Source organism: Amborella trichopoda, chromosome 4, assembly GCF_054954075.1.
Source record: "Amborella trichopoda isolate Santa Cruz 75 chromosome 4, AtrichopodaSantaCruz75HAP2 v2.0, whole genome shotgun sequence".
Taxonomy (NCBI): Eukaryota; Viridiplantae; Streptophyta; class Magnoliopsida; order Amborellales; family Amborellaceae; genus Amborella; species Amborella trichopoda.
Window position 1 is genome coordinate 55,523,194 of NC_142339.1, and position 19,561 is coordinate 55,542,754.

The following is a 19,561-nucleotide window of genomic DNA, read 5'->3' on the forward strand; positions in this document are numbered from 1 at the left end:
TTGACTAGAAACTACCCGAGTTGACTACAAATTATGGGGGGCTGGCTTGAGTCCCCATAGAGCCAGTCCCCCATAGAGATGGGTAATTAATGAAAGTATTTTTTGGAGTACTTCCTACAACTCAAGCGGAGTTTTTGCCACTGTTTTCAATAAAAATCTATGTTTTGAAGCATTCACAAAGCCCATAAATTTATGGCTATTTTATAATGGGCAAGCAATTGGTTTTGGGCAGATTTCACTTCAAAATTTTAGCTACTTCTTTAGATCAATTTTTGGGCTAGGTGATGGTTTTAGATTTGAAGATGATGTTGGGGGGCTTCCGAATGCCTACAAAATGAAGTGGAAGAACAAGGCTATGGGTTGGAAAGAGGAAGAAGATAGCTTATGAAAGATAGAAATAATAGGCCATGGCTAAAGAGACATCATGTTTAGACTTGCAGAGTCAAACAAAGAGAGCTCAGACTTGCAAAATTGAGGCCATGTGGGTAGTGATGGTCTCTCTATAGATCCATACATATGCTTTATATATTTAAAAAAAATTATGCTCCCAGGGGAACATATTGTTCATTTGCTCCGTTGGGGAAAAATATATTGAAATATTTATTGAGGGAAAATTTTTGTATAAGGTTGCAACTTTATACTATAGACGTAACATGTACTTCAAAAGTTCAGTACGAAAGAGTACTGCCAAATTGGAAAATTTTATAATATATCATCTCGATCTCAAGATGTATGGATATAAATAACAAAAGAATTCAAATATTAAAAATAGTCCATCTTGTAATAAATTACTTAGGCCATCTATTTAAAAAATTTTCAAATACTTATGGTTCTGCATAATATTTAATGTTTTTAGAATTTTAAATTTTAGAATTAAAGTTATATAGACTTCATACAATGATAAAATTTCTAACACCAAAAGGATATAGGAAAAAGTTTTAAGTAAAGTTGTAATCTTAAAATGTAGAATCAAGGTGAACTTAAAAAATCCATCATAAAATGTTGTTTTGATGCTAGAAGCCCTCTAATTAATCATCTCATCCTATAGATATATGAATATTTAATTTTTTCTTTTTAGTTGTAAAAATAGTTTATCTTGCAACACATTATCTAGACCGTCTATTTTCAAGATTTTCATGTGTTTATCAACATAGTTTATTTAAAGTTTTGAACTTTTTTAAGTTAAAAATTTGACAACTAAAGTTAAAAATAGATCATGAAGCCATCCTAAGAAATGTTTATACTAAAATTATGTTTAAATAAAATTTGGAGTCTCGCCTTAATTTGGTTGTTCAAGGTTGCAGCCTCATGCACCACACAACGATTTGTTCCCTAAAAAATCTGAGATGCGCTTTGCTTGTACATTATAAGCCTTATATAAATCCTAGCGTGTTTCTCCATCTTCCCTCTGAATGTAAAGGCCACAACCCTAATTTTTTATCGAGGACCCAAAACCCTAATAATCTCGCTGGTGCTCAGTCCCACACGCGCTCTCTTTCTCTTCCCCATCCTTCAACCTCTCACTCGCACCCTTTTTCTCCATCCTCCATGGCCAAGAAGCGGAAGTCCGAGAAGAAATCAGAGAAGAAGTCGAAGAAACAGAAGGAAACACAATCAAAACCAGCAAAGAAGGAAGAAGAACAAAAACCTATTTCCTCATCCAGCGACTCAGATTCATCAGACTCAGAAGCAGAGACGTCGAGCCCCGAAAAATTCTCCCAGCTGATCGAGCCCTTTGCAAAAGAGCAGATTATTGAATTCATATGCGATATCGCTGATAAAGACCCATCTGTTTATACCCATCTGAAGAAGCTCGCGGACAAGCAGGTCTCGCATCGAAAGGTCTTTGTTCACGGCTTAGGTTGGGATTCGACCTCTCAAACCCTAATTTCCACATTTGAAAAGTTTGGCGAAGTTGAAGATTGCAATGTGGTTCTTGACAAGGTCACTGGTAGAGCAAAGGGTTATGGTTTTGTGCTCTTTAAGAAGAGGAAAGGAGCCATTAAAGCTCTGAAACAACCGCAAAAGAAGGTCCAAAATAGGTTAATTTCATGTCAATTGGCTTCTCTTGGGCCTGTTCCTTCTCATTATGGATCAGATGTTTCAGCTCGAAAAATTTATGTGAGCAATGTCCCATCCGATGCATCAGCTGAAAAGCTCAAAGCCTTTTTCTCAAAATTTGGTGAGATTGAAGATGGTCCCATTGGTTTTGATAAATTCACTGGTAAATCAAGGGGTTTTGCTCTCTTTGTGTACAAAACCCAAGAATCAGCAAAGAAAGCCATCGAAGATTCCTACAGGTTATTTGATGGACATGTTTTGCACGTTCAGAAGGCAGCCGATGGTCCCAAGTTCAAGCCCATGGGCCAAGCTGCCCAAGCGGGTACTCCAGTCCCGATGGGCCAAACAGTGGGCTTGGCTCCAGGGGATTTGGCTTCAATGGTGAGCCCGGGAGTAATGGCTGGTGGTTTTCAGTTTGGGCAGGGTTCAGGTATTGGGGGCTTTTCAGGGGTAGTTCCATCATTCGGGCAAATGGGCACTTCCGGCTTTGGAGTTGGCGGGCTTTCAGGGGTGCCAATGGGCTATGATTCGGTGGGCTTAGGGGGATATGGGCTTGGTGGGGTGGGGACTAGTGTGCTTGGGACTTATGGTGGACAAGCGGGGTTGGCTGGGCAGGCATTGGGCTTGCAAGGGGTGCAGTCACAGCAAGGATTGCAGGTGAAGGGGCAAATTGGAGCGGGAGCAATGGGTGGGCTTCCACCTTCTTATATGTCTCGATAGGTATGGAGTTTTATCCATTTCTACGTTTTGATTTTGATATACTTTTTTATTTTTTTGAATATGATTTTACTTAGTTTTTCATAATGTGTTTTGAATGAGGTTTTGTTTGTTTATCAAGTTAAACTTGGGGTTGTTGATTTTGAGTCATTATTTCTTTATGTGCGTGTTAGTTTGATGGATGTGTGTTGTATGCATTGTTTAATTTAAGGTGTTCAATTTTCTTTTATTGTATCAAGAAATTTGTTCCATTTTCTCACTCCTTTGAAGGTTTTTACTGTTAATTGTTTTGCACTGGATTCTGGGCTATGTTTTTGTTTTGCTAATTTTGACTTCAAGGAGGCAAGTTGATAGTATGTGTGAACCATCTAATGACTACATCGTCTTCATGGTGTTGTTGATGGTGTATGATGATATTCTTGCAGCAATCTTTCTTAGTTATTTATTTTTTGAATAATCAAATAGCTTTTCTGTAGCTGGTGTGTTTTTTTGTTCTGTTATTCTTTATTTATTTATTTCTTACTTTTATGTGTCTGGGTAATCTTTTAGCAACAAATATTTCAACAATTTGTCATAAAACAAATATTCTACCTCTCAGTACCTTAACTTATTTACATGGTGTTCTTTATGTTTGAATTCCTTGTCTTTTGATTTAAAAAGATTGTGTTTCTACTTAGAATCATATTCTTGATGACCAAGCTTGTCTAGATGCCATGCATTGGTACAGTTTTATTCACTTCCTTTCTTGCCCTATATATTATTTTTATTGCACTTTTTGTTTTGCATTTGCAATCAAATTTAAGAAATTGCTGTTTTTTATGTTGAAATTATGTCATTGAAGCTGATTTCTGAAGCTGATTTCTTATATTTGTTTGTTTGTTCAGCATATTTTCAGTTCTGCATCCTTTTTTTTCTTGTATATCCCATGGTTAAAAGAATATTCTAGAATTTTGGAGCTTTTCATCTCAACTACTAGGTTGTGGGTTTGATTGATACCGGTGCATAGACATACAAATAGGTTCTCATACTTGACTGTGACATCTAGGCATTATTTTGATATTTTGTTTTGTGTGTTACTCTGTGGAACATCAGAAACATCCACTTGATTTTGGATTTTTGGTTTTTGCAATGTGTTCTTCATCGTTTGCAGCTGCCATGGCTTTCAAATGTTCTTTGACATAAAAAAATGATTCTCTCTCTCTCACTCCCTCGCTCTTTCTCATTTTCTGCTGCCATGGCTTCCTTTCAAATGTTTTTTAACATAAAAATAACTCTCTCTCTTTCTCTCTCTCTCTCTCTCTCTCCCCACCCCACCCCACCCCACCCCACCCCACCCCACACACACACACACACCCTTCCCTGCCTTCTCTCTGAGACCTCTTTGCGACTTCATTATTTTGTACTGGTGCTCGCATTTATTTTTTGTGATATTATGGTTGCATGATTTTCTGCTGTTTGCGTTGCATTCCTCGTGCGTGTTTAGGGTCAGTTGGACTTGCATTTGCACTTAGGTCTCCACTTGGAGTTAAAATGCATATAGCGGTAAAACTACTTTTGTAGAAATGGTCTTAGTGCATTTTACTCATAGTAGATTGCTTAGCAATGATAGAAAATGGAATCACCATATAGATGATAAATCCTGCTTTTCCTGTCAAAGCCATTGGAATCCTCTAGCTATAACAGATTGTAAACATCACGAGCTTTAGATTTCCTTGTAGGCACCTCATATTCACATCTAAACAGGCCTTAGTTTTTTACATTAATTTGTGATGGGTTGGAATTTTAATCTTCTACATGGATGCCCATGGTATTTATTTACGAAACTAAGTATGTTAAATGTATCCTAAACCTTTGATCATTGTGTTTATTCAATATCATTTGACATTTCTATAGTGATTTTGATTTTACATTGTGTGATTCATGTCAGTGTTAGTGCATTAATGTTCCATTACTACAAGTTTTCAAACTTGTTTTCAAGCTTTCCTTAGAAATTGTTTAACTTGGGTATACCTAGGGGGCGTTTGATAACGGCGAATCTAGGAGAAAGTTCCCGACTTTCCCCTGTAATGTACTTTTCTCTAGTTTGGGATCAGTTAAAGATGGAAAACTTGGAACCAATATATTTCCCAAATCACTATTACACTGCGGAAAATGGCAGCACATGGGTATCCCTGCTCTGCCACTTTCAGAGAAAGCCAACGGGTCATATTTTTTCCCCTCCTATCTCTCTCTTCCTTCTGTGAGTCTCCAAGTAGAATCATGGCCTTGTTTTTTCTACTTCCACACCTCCATCAAGTCTTGGTTTCAAGCTCTCAAATGCTTTCGAGCACTATGGTTTGTTTCATGATGAGGGAAGAAACTATTTAATTCGTGTAGAGAGAAGATACCAGTTAAATCTTATTGCTAATGATGATGTAGGGTTTCGTTTTATGCTGATCTAGGGTTCAGTTTCAGTTTATGGTTCAGAAAAGGTTTGTTTCCTTTCAATCATCAAGCATTTTATTTCTGTTGATGGTTCAACGAGGATGCTTATTATTGTAAGAATTGGTCTCTTTTATAATTTTTCAGTCTAGTGTTTCCCAAAATCTAAACAAAATCAATGTGCGTGAGCACGATTTTATACTGGTGTGAAGCCCCCACCTCTAATGGCGGCCTTACAGGCCTGCATCAGAAGCACTAGAGGCTTCATCTCCAAAAGCCTGAACCCTAGACAGTTCACCTCCATGCTTCTCTCTGTAACTATCTCTAAAACACGCACACTCTTTGCAAAGCCCAACAATTTCTTGACTTCATCAACGCTCTCTATGAACAAGGCCAATTGGATCAGGCTATATCACTTCTGCAAGAAACAGATCATCACGCCAATAAGAAGAGGCTTCCAGCTTCCTCTCGCCTTCTTCAAGCTTGTTCTGAGTCAATGGCGGCCTCCCTAGCCAAAAAGGTCGAAACTCACATGGCCAAAACGAGGTTTCCCCATTCCCTCTTCTTAAACAATGGACTCGTCGATATCTAATGTAAATTTGATGTAATTAGGGAAGCTTGTAAAATGTTTGGCGAAATGGTCTGAGAAAGACCTTTTCTCATATAAGAGGTCAGAGAATCTCTCAATTTACTTTTGGTGGTGTTCTTAATGCTTGTGCTGGAATTTCAGGCCTTGTTGAAGGCAAGCAAATTCATGCTCTGGTCTTCAAGACTGGTTTCGAGGGCAACGTCTTTGTGGCAAATGCAGTTATGGACATGTATGTAAACATTGTAAAGTCAGGGGAGCTTGAAAGTTCTTGGAGAGTGTTTGTGGGCATTATAGGGATAGCATTTCATGGAATGGTTTATCAGTGGGTATAGTAGAGAGGGGTTATCAGAGGAAGCAATGAATTTGTCCATAGATGTTGAAACATGGAGTTGTTCCCACCCACTTCACTTTTTCGAGCATTTTAAGCTCATGTGCTAGTATTGGTAGCCTATTACTAGGTATGCAGTTTCACTACAAAACCATCGCATGTGGGCTTGAATCTGATGTATTTGTATCTAATGCCATCATTGACATGTATGCAAAAATGTGGGTCATTGGAGTCAGCTAGGTTTGTTTTAAATGAGAGGTCTAACCTTAACACCATCTCATGGACGACCTTGATTTATGGTTATGAACAAAATGAGTTCAATGAAGAAGCCATTAAACTCTTCACCCATATACTCAGATCGGATTTTAAACCAAACAATGGCACCTTTGCTAGTGTGCTCAGTGCCTATGTGGACCTAATTGCTCTTAATTATGGCAAAAATAGGTGCAAGTCCATGTAATAAAACTTGGTTTTGATTCAAATATATACAATGCAAGTGTTCTAGTTTGCATGTATGCTAAATATGGCGACAGGAAAGAAGCATCAAGGCTCTTTATTGCAAAGCCCATTCGAAATTTGGTGACATGGAATGCCCTTATAGCTGGGCATGCACATAACGGAGAGGGTGAGAAAGTGCTTGAACTATTCAGAACTATGGTAGAACATGATGGCATTGCCCCTAACCATGTCACATATGTGAATGTGGTCCGTGCAGGGATGGTCGAGGAAGGGTATTGGCATTTCAGGTCCACGAGTAAAGATTTTGGAATTACCCCTAACCCTTAACCCATACTATTATGCAATAGATGGGTTATAGAAAGAAAATCTTGCTCAAAATATGCATTTTCACACGTCAAAATAATGAAATACATCATGAATGGTTAAGATATGTGTTTCCTAGCTTTCCTAATGCCAAACAGGTATGGTGAAAATACCATCACCACAGTTTATGAAACATGTTTCCCAGCTTTCAAGCTACCAATTTACACTACCAATTTACACTTTCTTCCCAGATTCTAGGAAAGTCAGCAGCAGGGAGAATTTCAGGGAAACTGCTGAGAAAGCTATCAAACACACCCTTAGAAGTGAGGATATTAGCTTAATATGATGCAATTGTTAACTTTTCATCAGATGTTAGACCCACTTGGTGGTTTGTTAGAAAATATAATAGTTATCTCTGATGTTTAGAGGATCATTTTTGTCTTATATATATGTATATATGGGATTTTCTTGAGTTAACAACCCCTCAAATAACTTAGGTTAAAGTTAGAATCACTTGTGAAGTATTTTTTTACCCCATTACCCTCATATTAATTGAATCTAAAGGCTATATAGAAAGGCGTTTTTGACTTTTAGTTCAAAAATAAAAAATGATTCTAAAAACTAGGGATTTTAAATTTGAAATTTGAATTTTAAGCCCACCGTCTCTCTTACTTCTCTCCAATGCAGGTATTTTTCCCAAAAAAAATACCTCTCGTATCTCTCTTCTTGTTGTCCACATGCATTCTCTCTCTTTCTTCCATCTATTGGGTTTCAACTTCTTGCCATCTCCTTCTCTCTAAAATTTTAAGATACTTTCTCTCTCTAAAACTTAAGATTTTAGATAGTTTCTATTTGTAATGAATATTGACATGATTTGTTTTCCAGCTGCACATCTCTCTCTCCCCCCCCCCCCCAAGAACATGATCTATCTCTCTCTCTTTGAGCATGAGCATGTGCATGATTCATTGGGTGTTTCTCGTGTGATGATTTTGCTTGCACCAAAATTTTGGTCTCACTCTTGAAATTGTGCTGCATTTTTTGAGTGTTTGCCCCCCTGATAACTAAGTTTCCTCCCCTCTCTCTCTCGCTCTCTCTAGAAGAAGAATTTGTTGTTTTTGCATGTGATGATTGAGATTTCATTTAAGGATCCCCAACTCTCACATGGGCTGCACATGTAAGAAAGTATCCAATTATGGGCTAATTGTTAACATCTCTCTCTCTCTCTCTCATCACTCCATGATGTTTTCCCATTGGATACTGGTGCTTTAAATTACACATTATGGTGATCCATAAAAGTGTCTTCCTATGTGGCTACTGAACTCTCTCTCTTAATTTTAGAGTGAGAGACTATCTCAAATCTTGGTTTTAGAGAGGAAATATATTAAAATTTTAGAGAGAGAAGCTACATTAAATTTTAGAGAGAGGGGGGATGGCAAGAAGTTAGATACCAATAGATGGAAGAGAGAGAGAGACAACATGGTGGACAACAAGAAGAGCGAGAAGAGGTTTTTTTTTTGAAAATTCTGTGCATTGGAGAGGAAGAAGAGAGATCAAATTTCAAGTTCCTAGCTTTAAGAATTATTATTTGATTTTTGAACTAAAAGTCAGAAGTGTTCTTCTATGTAGCCTTTAGGCTCCATTAATACGAGGGTAACGAGGGTAAAAAAATACTTCACGAGTGATTCTAACTTGAACCTATGTTATTTGAGGGGTTGTTAACTCTAGAAAATCCCTATATATGCACACTCACTGTCTGGCTGGCGAAGCTTTCAAACAAGGTGTTGAGAACAAAGAAAATGCCAGACGAATGGAGGAAAAGTATTGTGGTGCTTATTTACAAGAAAGAACAAAGGAGACATACAAAATTGTGCGAATTATAGAGGGATCAAGCTTATGAGCCATAATATGAAGCTCTAGGAGAGAGTGATTGAGCAACAACTAAGGCATGAAACGAGTGTATCTGATAATTAATTTGGTGTTATGCCAGGCAGCTCAACAACCGGGGATATTTTCCTACTTAGTTAACTGATTAAGAAGTTTAGGGCAAAGGGAAAAGACATCCACATGGTCTTTATTGATCTAGAGAAAGCTTATGATAGAGTACCTTGAGATTTGATTTAGTGGGTGTTGGAAAAGAAAGGAGTCTCCAGACACTACATCGACTTGGTGAATGATATGTATGATGGCGCGCATACTAGTATACGAACAACTAGTGGAGAGATGAGTGAGACCTAGTACAACACCTGTTAGGAGGTTCGACTTAGTTCAAGTAGAAGGCTTGAAAAGGACAAAGGGTAGGCCCAAATGGACGTGGTTGGAAGTAGTTCGAAAAGATATGGGGGACTTAAGGCCTCACTAAGGGTATGGCCCTTAATAGAGCAGAATGGCAGACCAAAATTTGTGGAGCTGACCCCAATTAATTGGAAAAAGGTTGATGATGATGATGATAAGGATTATGCTAGGGTAACTTTTTGTTTAGGGGTATTTTAGGTAATTATTAAGGGCAAAGTAGAAATTCATGATAGAAAGAAAAATACTTATTAATTATAGTGAAAAATGACATCATCCACATGAGGTGTGACATCACCAAAATGGAGTATTAAATACCACTAAATTCTTATAGAAATATCTATCCTACACCTTCTAATGTTGAAAAATACCTTTGCTCAAAAAAAATTTGTATTACAAAGCAACAATAATTAGTGTCTAAAAATGTTGAGTATGTTTGATTTCTGGAAGATATGGTTTTGGAAACCGTGTCTTTCATGGAAGTGGATGCCCCAAGTTCCATGGTCCCCTATGGAACTTGCGATATCCATTTTTTAGCCTTATATGCAAGGAAAATGGATATTTCGATATCCACTTTGCTGTTAAATTTCCCTGTTACAGAAGAGCTATATTTTTGGAAGACACGGTTTCCAAATCCGCATCTTCCAGAAATCAAACACGCCCTTATTAAATGCTGACATGTATGCGTACCCTAATATTATCCTATATATATATATATGTGTGTGTGTGTGTGTGTGTGTGTGTGTGTGTGTGTGTGTGTATCTGTATTTTATATTTATTTCCTTATTCTTTTTTTTTATGTATCTGTTGATCCTTTTCACCTTTTTCTTTTGATGGTTAACAATTGTTTCATTAATATTTTTAAGCATTACAAGTGTATAGGCATAACATTTGTGGGAAAGAAAAGTCCCCAGAAAACCACAGAAATGATACACGAGTTAGACTTCTGGACTGTGTGTGCCAACTGATCATGGCTTTCCACCCTGAGCCAAAAAGCATCCCTTTCGCCTTTCTAACCAGTGTTCTATGGACATGCAAACGTGCAATGGGTGTTTGTAAATATTAAATAGTATGTAGGAATATTATGATTATAAGATACATGTAAGATACTTTTTAGGAAAGCACAAAATCCAATGTCTGTTGGACCGAATTGTTGTTTTATTAAATTTTAGTTTCTCCTTCCATGTCTATTGTATCTACTCCGTGTGGATTTACTTCCTTGCTTCTGTGTTTCACAAATTCATATTTGAACTGGTTGTTAAGCATATTGTTTTGTTTTAGGGCATGTCTTCATTTCGCCCAGTACTATTTGTCCCAACTCTCATTTGGTTATATTTTCTTTAGATGTGCTTATAGTGCTTAATTATGCAAGTAGATATTTGGTATTTTCTTTTGGATGTGCGTACACAACTTAAATTTCAACGTAGATGCATCATTTGGTTTTGTTTCAAAGTGACTATGTTTTAAAGTTAACCCTGATATTTTTGATGTATTGATCTAAAAGTTGGATTCATTGGTATTATCTTTTGTTTCTTGGATTATATTGTTTGCAGATTGGGTAGCCATATGAGAGATGAAATTGGTGCCATGTTGAAGGTGTGTTTTTTGAAAGGGCATATTATCAGTTATCCAGATCTTCAAGCTGGGGAACTATGGCTTTTGAGAGACTATAAAATATAGGTAGCTTGTGCTATTTTCAAGCCTTCAATGCTTTAGCCACTGGCAATCCTTTTACAGACATTCTTAAGGATTGCTCTTCCTTATCTTCTTAAAATTTCGATGGAACCTTGTAAAGTGTGCTGCATCTGTAGCACCAAAGTTGAAATAGTATTTTTAATAGCGAATTTGACTTTTATATGTTTCTTCATGTTCCCTTGTTTTTTTTATTTGCTTTGTTTCTTTATCTTTTTGTTTTCATTCTGATTGATGTTATTGTTGTGGTTGGTTCTATTGTCTTGTATGGTATATGATTTGATTTTATTTGTTTATGTTGTTTCCGTTGTAATTTTGTTGTCTTTGAGAGTTTACTTCAAGATTTTAGTTTTTATATTGTATTCAGGATTTCCTTCCCTTGGTATTGGCTTGTTGTATTAAGTTTTTCGATGTGCCTTAAGCCCATCATTGAGATTGTGTTTCAGTAAATTGGCTATCAGAAAAGCTTTTGCAAACTTTTTCATTCCTTAATTTGGTGTTGCTGCTGCAGTTTGTGCTCCAGTCATTTTGTGATATACTTTTTTTTCTAGGACATTTTCTGAACCTGATAATAACTTAATTCTTTAGTAAATTTCAAACTTTCTTTGCATTTATACTTTTATCTACATTCTCATATTTATGCTCTCTGTTTTACCTTCCATTAGTTCAATTGATGTTCTACATGACCATTTAATTCTTGTTCAGACTGTAGGGGTGCCTTTCAAGCATATTGTATTCAACCTGTCTTCTTACACTACCTTGAAATTACCTTGTTTGATTTTTGCGTTGTCAAGTTTTTCGAGGGATCATGCGAAAAGGAGTTGGTTTTTACGGTTTGACTGAGGTATCTTTGATTAAATTTTGTATTTCCTTGTAAGTAAATTTTAGTTGGCCATGTTAGATGAGCTATTGGTAACATACTAGGAGTGGATTATTGAGAATTGGGTTGGGCTTGATTGGTTACTTTTTTATTGTTGCACCACTTTGTCCCAAGTTAGATTCCTACTACTGAACTATCCAAAGAAAAATGAAAAAAATTGTAAAAAAATACTATTGAAAGCAGTTGCAGCACTTGCCTACTAGGAACCCATAACCCATATCAATCTTCACATAAATCAAGTGAGGTGGTTTTGTCATTAAACCGTTGAAAATGGTGATCCCCCATCAATTGCCTACTAGGAACACTTGAATATTGGTGTTTGAGTATTCTTGTATAATGTGGCATGTTTATGGGACATGGAATCAACACTTACTTCTTTCAGTCATTCTTGTGCATGGTTCGACTTTTTCAATTCTGATGTTCCTTTTCCTTTTCATTCAATTTTTGTTTTATTTTTCTTGGTTTTGCCCACCAATATTATTGATTTCTCGTAAGCTTTAGATCAAAACTTAAGCATAGCTTGAGGTGGCTTGAAGGAGACCACTCTTTTTTGTTTTGATACTTGAACAGATTTCTTGGATTTTATTTAACCCTTGTATTCGACAATTCTTCCAAATTTGTTTTTGGTGCTCATGGTCATTTTCAATAAGGTTGATTTCGAATTAGTCTTTTGGATATCAACATTGCTCTCAGTTAATTGGAATTAAATCTACCATCAATCACCCTAGCCGATCCAGAGACTTGGCATATCCATTGGCTTGTCTATGGATGTAAAAACAGAGATATCTCTGTAGCATAAGGAGTTCTATTGAATCACATTCTGCAAGTCTTATGTAAACAATCTACATACCATATAAAAGAGGCTAAAATATCGTCAGCCTATCCAAGAAGGTTTGAGATCAGCCTTCAAGCAATGAGCTACCCCAACAGAGCTTGTAGACACTGGACATCGTACATCTCAGACCCAGTTGATCTCCATTAAGTCCACACAATCCTATGAGCCTTGATGTACCTAGAAAAATTCCATCATTTTTTTTTTGGGAGTTGAGAGGTTCGTTATTCGTAATCACTTTTCAAACGCCTCAGCGGGTCTTGTACTCTCACCCCTTGAATTCAAGCCTCATGAGAGTCCAAGAAAAGTTTACTCGCCACTATCTCCTGGCCAATTGGGACCCCCCTCTTTCAAACCTCTAAGAATACTTTTGTCATGTTCCTTGCAAAGCCCTGAAAAAATAGTTAGCGCATCTCTCTATAGGATTTGATCCCTCTTCAAAAGGACATGCAAACAAAGAGCAAGTAAGGAGAGCTGGAGTCCTCGAGTTCAGCCTTGAGATGCTAGAGAGATCAAATGAGAAGACCTAGGATGTCGTGGCTGACTAAGTGTGGATGAGAAGGTGTTGCACTTTCTCCTCTCTTCTCTTTGCCCTCACTATACACCATGAGAAATTGAATCCCCCTACTTTTGAGATGCTTACTTGTAAAGATTTTGTCTAACAACGAGCTACCCAAACATCACCACCTCGTTGGAGCATCCAAGGGTAATGTCTCTAAGAGTATTCTTTGTGCATGATGCGCTTCCTAATGTGTTGAACTTGGGTGGTCTGCCCCTCGTGGGTGGGTGGACCTTTATGTATTTGAGTTGTTTGTTATGGGGTGATGGAATGAGAAAATCTTTTTGGATAGGGCTTGTTAGTTGAAAACCTATCCAATTTGATGTGGATAACCAATTGTGGTTGATTCCATAACCACATGTGGAGAGACTCATGGGAGTGAAAACCTCTTAAAGAAAAAGGGTTGTAGAGAGAGGTTTTTTTGGTGATCTACACCACCTCTTTCTTTCCTAAAGGTTCAGACTTGTTCAGAGTATAGACCTGGTTCTAGTAATCAAAAGAGTAATCATTGGACGGAGTCTGAAGAGGGTGGCATCGAACTCTCTTGCGAAAGGGAGCAATCGGATTTAAAAGGGGATCAAATCCGAAGAGGTTGGTTGCTTGTGTCCAATCCTTGTATATTATATTTTTGTAATTGTTTCTGTTACATTGGCATGCCTCCAATGTCTAACAAAGTGATCTCTTCGTAAGCTTAAGAAATAAAGCATGGAACTGGCTCGGGACTCGGGTAGTCCCATTCCTTCGGAAACATGATTTTTTAGGGCTTATTGGAATCTTGATCAAGTAGGATATCGGATGTACCAGATTGCCCTTACTGGTGATTCTTCGTCATGTGGTCCCTTGTGAGATCATGTGATCTCTTGTAGGACTCTTGTCAATTGGAATGGTCATGGAGAACTTAGGAGCCCCTTTTTTTTTTTAAATCCTTAATTTTGTTTCTGCGGCAGTGGCAAGGATGGTAGTAATCGTTCTTGTTGTTGTAGATTGCGGTTGCATGTGTTTTTGAACTTGCTTCTTTAGGTGCGTACTTCAATGCCTATAGATTTTTTTTTTTTTTTTTGGGTAATTCAGTTTAAAAGACGGGTCCCTACTGGTTTTTCAAATGGTTTAGGAGTTGGTTTTTTTGAAGGTGTTATTGGGGTGGTGTCTGTGGAAATGGAAACCCCCTCTCCTCTCTACTTCCCTCCTTTCTCCCCGCACCCAACCCTATATATATATATATATTTGAATGACACCATTAATCCCAAAAGTTTTTATTTATGCACCAACTCCCAAAATCAAATTATAGGGTTTTAGGACAAAGATACCCTTGAGAGACATTTTTCTCAATGCAAAGCTCAAACCAGTTCGACACAATTTGTGTCGGAATGGTTTAATTTTAAGCAATTTGCTGGTCCAAAACTCATTATGCCAAAAACCGGTTTCATTTTTTAAAATGAATCCAATCGCTCAATTGTGTCGAATTGGTATATTGGTTAAAACAAAGCTAGTCCAGCACATTTTGTCGGACTGGCATCCTTTGAAAAATGCAGGTGACAGAAGTGTGTATTATAAGAGAGGCTGTTTTCATCTCAAAAGTTGTTATTTTTTGACTTGGGGGTAGGGTATAAAAACAAAAAGTTTTGGGGTTAGTAGTGTAGTCTGCAAAGTATTGGGGTGGTATATCTAGAAGATAGGGTAAGGGGGGTTTATGTAATTTTCCCTTTCTCTTTCACATAGAGAGAGAGAGAGCAAGCAAGAGCACCTCCCCGTTGTGAGAGAGAGAGCAGGAGCACGTCGCTGTTGTAACCCCAGTGTTCATGCCAACTAACTTGGCACTACCCACCTCGCTAGGATTCTTTTTTTTCGTTATTCTTTTTCTCATTTTGGGTAATGCTGGATTAGGATAAGACTTTGTAATCTGTGATTTTTTTGGTTTTTTTTTTTTCTTTTCCATGAGTTTGTAATCTGTGATATGAGTTATTGTATAAAGATGCTACTGATGACTTGCATTTAGACTGGAGAAATATCCTAAGACTGGCTTTAGATGTAAAGATTTGAGGACTTTTAGAACGATGGCTCCTAGTTTGTTGTTCTTGTTGTATCTGAGATTTTGGCATGGCTATATGCTGGATTTTGTTTGTGGGGGGGAATGAATAGGAATTATTTACCTTTGGTAGACCGAGGTTACAATCATCCCTTTCCAGTAGATGTGAAATAGGGTAGTTAAGGGTGTGTCACAGAGTTGAGTAAAAGTTTTTGGACGTAAAATTCAATCAATGGCAATACCTGTTTTTGGACATAAAATTCAATAAATGGTAAAGCCCCCAACTGCCTGATTTCATACCGCTAAGGGTACTTGGGTACATGATTCTTTCCCCATGCTGCTAAGCAAATATTTGCATAAAAATCTATTTTTGTGATGGATTCGTGGACCTAATTTTTCAAGGGCATGTAATCTCTAGTAATCTCTAACATGGAGAACATGAATATGAAAAAATAATTAAATTTTGAAAATTATAAATAATAATTTTATTAAGAAAACATTTGAACTAATAGTGTCAATTATTTTTAGATAGACCACTTATTGGTATACATCTTTAAAATGGATGCTATACACCGCAAATGCTGCATGAAACAATTTTACTTTAATTTTTGGTAGGCGCCATTATCAAATCCTAAGTACCCTTGTCAAAAAAAAAAAAAAAAAAAAAAAATATTCCTAAAACTTTCTATTTACTCGTATATCCATTTATTGGTTTTCATAAGTTTTTTTTAAAAAAAATGAAACTATCCATTGTTGGTTTTTCAAAGACCGAAAATGTTTTATTACTTATATGTGGAAAAAATTGAAGAAGCGAATAATTAGAGGCAGTGAGTAAAAGACTCGGTACCTCAGTTAAAAGAATTGAAGAAGCGAATAATTACGAGAATTTTACGGCTGCTATGGACTTTCATGTGTTGATTCAAGTCGATCGATTACCAGTTTTATTTTTGCCTCCCTCAGGTTCTACTTCTGATTCTTTCCTCTTACTCACCGATAAGTAGTATGACCACCGATTTCTTAATCATTTTTTTTTATCAGCTATGGAATCTTTCCTTCTGCTAATCATCGGAAGAAAAATGGTAAGAGTCAAGGATTTGAGCCCAAGAACTCTAAGAGAAAAGAGATTAGTCGAAGTCTCAAACTGTATGGATAAGCCGGTTGTGTATCAAAAGAGTAAAATTATAGTAGCAACCATGGATTTGAGTTAGGATTGCAGGACAGGGGGTCTGTTTACAAAGCCACAATTGATGGGAAATATTTTGCGGTTAAGCAGTGTAGGGGCCATCACGAGGAGATCCGACATTGTACACAATTTTAAACGCGCGAATTTGGTGAAGCTCGCTGGTATTTCCATGGAGTCATTGAGGAAAGAGAAGAAATTAGTGAGTGTAAGAGACCGAAAAAAATCATTATGAAGTTCAAAAAATAGACATATGAGTAATAATAAAAAGTTTTAAGTATTTTCGTAATAAAGAAAAATAAAACGGATATTTATCTAATTTTTCCTATTTTTTAAAAATTAAAAATTTATTAAAAATTTAAAATACATCCACAAGCACAAGTATTTAAGATTTGAAAAAGTTTACAAAAAGACAATTTACTTTCAATACAAAGCTGGTTACAATCATTGATGTCTGTTAGATTTCTAATCGGGTGGTTATGAATGCATTATTCATTGGATTGAAAATTCAAAAAAAAATTCTCGAATTTTATAAAACACCCCTAGGTATCCAATTTGACATCTAGTCGTTAAGAATAATTGTTATCTCATGGTAACAATGTTAAATGGTCTTGTTGTATACAATCCTTTAATATTGGGAAAAGTTTATATAGAGTCGATGTTCTAAACAATTAACTTCAAGCCTATCTCAAAATTTCACGAGAAGAGATTGTTTTGATGCCCAAATATCTTCAAATTGATCATCTCGGCATCAAGATCCATGGACTTGAGAAAAAAATGGATTCCAAGTTTTGTAAATAGTGTGTTTTGTAATTCTTTTATGGACCGTCAAATTTCAAGATATTCAAGATTTCTTTTGGGAGATGGTAAGAGCCATTGTTCTATGGGAGATTTGGTTGTAGCATAATAGGAAGAAATTTGATAACAAAGCTTTGGAAGTGGATATGATCAAACACAATTTCGGTTTGGAGTTTGTTCTATAGGACAAAGGAAGGGTTTGGAATAATCAAAGTGGATGTTGAGATTAATCTGCATAATTTGATGCTTCATAATGTGTCGAAACTTGGACCAAAAGGTAGATGGACTGTTCATGTTGATGGAGAGGTGATATTTTGTTTTGCTTGCTCATGTGGGGAGGTAACGGCTAATGAGGTGGAATTGGAATTCCACAACAGAAAAAACATCAAGATGCCATGTTTTGTGGAGGGGATTCATTGAATGTGATTAATTGGTTGTAAAAGGGCTTCCTGGCCGCCTTGGAGTTTGAGGAATTGGCTCGATATAATGGATATGTGCGATGGTCTACAACTCTGTTTTTAGCATGTGTATAAGAAGCTAATAACATTGCCTACGGTTATGACTCGAGTTTGCCGGGCATCGAAATTGCTTATCCTGCTCCTTGCACCAAGCAATGATATTAGCGAGTCGCTATCGATGGTGACTCGAGTTCGCCGGGCATCGAAATTGCTTATCCCAAACTTTAGTGCCGACATCTCCACTTTCTTTGTTTGCGGTATATGGCTGCAAACTATCTTGGTAGGTCCGAATTGTCACCCCAGCAATCTGACCCACACTTATTAAAATTCAGTTTTAACGAATTTTCATCTCTCACACTTATAAAAATTCAGTTTTAACGAATTTTAATTTCATCACTAACACTTACTAAAATTCAGTTTTAACCAATTTTCTAGAGGGGGTATCCATCTAGATGGGTTCAAGCACTCGCCTTTTCTCATGAAACGCAGACCTTCAAATCTGAGTTAAAATTTTATCTCAATACATCCTTGTAACCTGTAAGAGCTTGTGCCCATGTAGGTATTGAGGTAAGAATGCTCAATATAGCTCTTCTCTTTGATTCCGCCTTTGGGGGTGCGAAGGTTTTTTTCATTCCGTGCATTCCATAGGACAGCTGCGAGAAAATTCGTCGTAGATAAATCCCCAAGGAAGTGAGAGGGAAGAAGTGGTTTGGCAGAACACTACCACAATACTGAAATATGTTGCAAATCTGTTTATGTTACAGATGTCAGTGTTACTTCATCATTATCTCAATAAAATTATTTACCATTCAAATTAAAAAAAAAGAGCTATTAGGGATTTAAATCACCTCAAATATTTAAAAAGAATGGCAGCGTTTAACGATGCCCACTTGTTTATTACCACCAGCGCATTAACAAAATTTAAGGGGGAATACACCATGGACATGATGCAATGCATTCTCAGTTCATGTCTATTATCCCTGAGAGAGCAGCCCGTCTATAAATTGCAGATATAATTGCTTTCCAGGGATTAATTGTAGGACCCAAATTTTGGGGATATAATTTTTTTTAGCCCATGACTAACAGTAATATATAAAAAAAAAATCCAAATCACACTCTCTATACAGTGTCTCAAGATCGAGTGGTGACCATCTAGTTTTCGAGGGTGAGATCTAAGTCATAGAAAACTTAAAATTTAAATTCTCCTTTCTAAAAAAATTAAAAACTTTCTCATTAACAGTGATAGAGTAGTATAATATGCTTCTATTAAAAGCATGGTATAAAAAGAGTTATAATTTTATGGAAGGTGTGGAATGAGAGAAATAGAAGAGTGTTTAACGGTAATTGTTTACCGGTAAATAGAATTTTAGATCGTATAGTCCACATTCTATTTTGATGTTTTTGTCTATCATAAAGATAGGAAAAGACATTATGGAAGTTGATGTCAGGAGAAATCTATACAATTTTTTCAAGCTGGGTTATAAGAAATGTAGGCCCAAAAGGGAGATGGACTTGTCCATTAAAAGGTGTTTTGAAACTTAATTTTGATAAGAGCTCGCTTGGTAATCCAAGTCCAGCGGGTTTTGGAAGAGTTTCGAGGGATTGGGAAGGACATTCTTTTTTCTTATTTAGGTCCTTTGGGTGAAAAAACTGCAAATCACATTGAATTTCTTGACCTGAAGTTACTTGGTGACTTGTTTTAGATTCATCTTGTATTATTGAAAGAGATTCCCTCAATGTTATTAATTGATACAAGGGGGAGATGAGAGTATCTTGGGAATTGCGTTCTATTTTGCTCTAGGTTATAGACTTATCCCAATCTTTTTTTCTTTCCTTCGTCTACATTTTTTGGGAGGACTAATGTTTTGGCTGATAGTCTAAGCTAAAAACGGCACCTCTCTTTTTGAGATTTTAGTCTCTAATGATGTAATTTTTATTCGGCTCTTGAATAAAATTATATGAATTTTAT

At 36.6% G+C, this 19,561-nt stretch overlaps 1 protein-coding gene across 1 annotated transcript; it reads left to right on the plus strand.

Annotated features, from left to right (window-relative positions):
* The first annotated feature begins 1,412 nt into the window (after positions 1 to 1,412).
* Positions 1,413 to 11,028, plus strand: LOC18422166 (UBP1-associated protein 2A). Its single transcript, XM_006826980.4, has 2 exons — positions 1,413 to 2,781; positions 10,721 to 11,028. The coding sequence occupies exon 1, from the start codon at positions 1,549 to 1,551 to the stop codon at positions 2,779 to 2,781; it is 1,233 nt and encodes a 410-aa protein (XP_006827043.1). The 5' UTR covers positions 1,413 to 1,548; the 3' UTR covers positions 10,721 to 11,028.
* Positions 11,029 to 19,561: the final 8,533 nt, after the last annotated feature.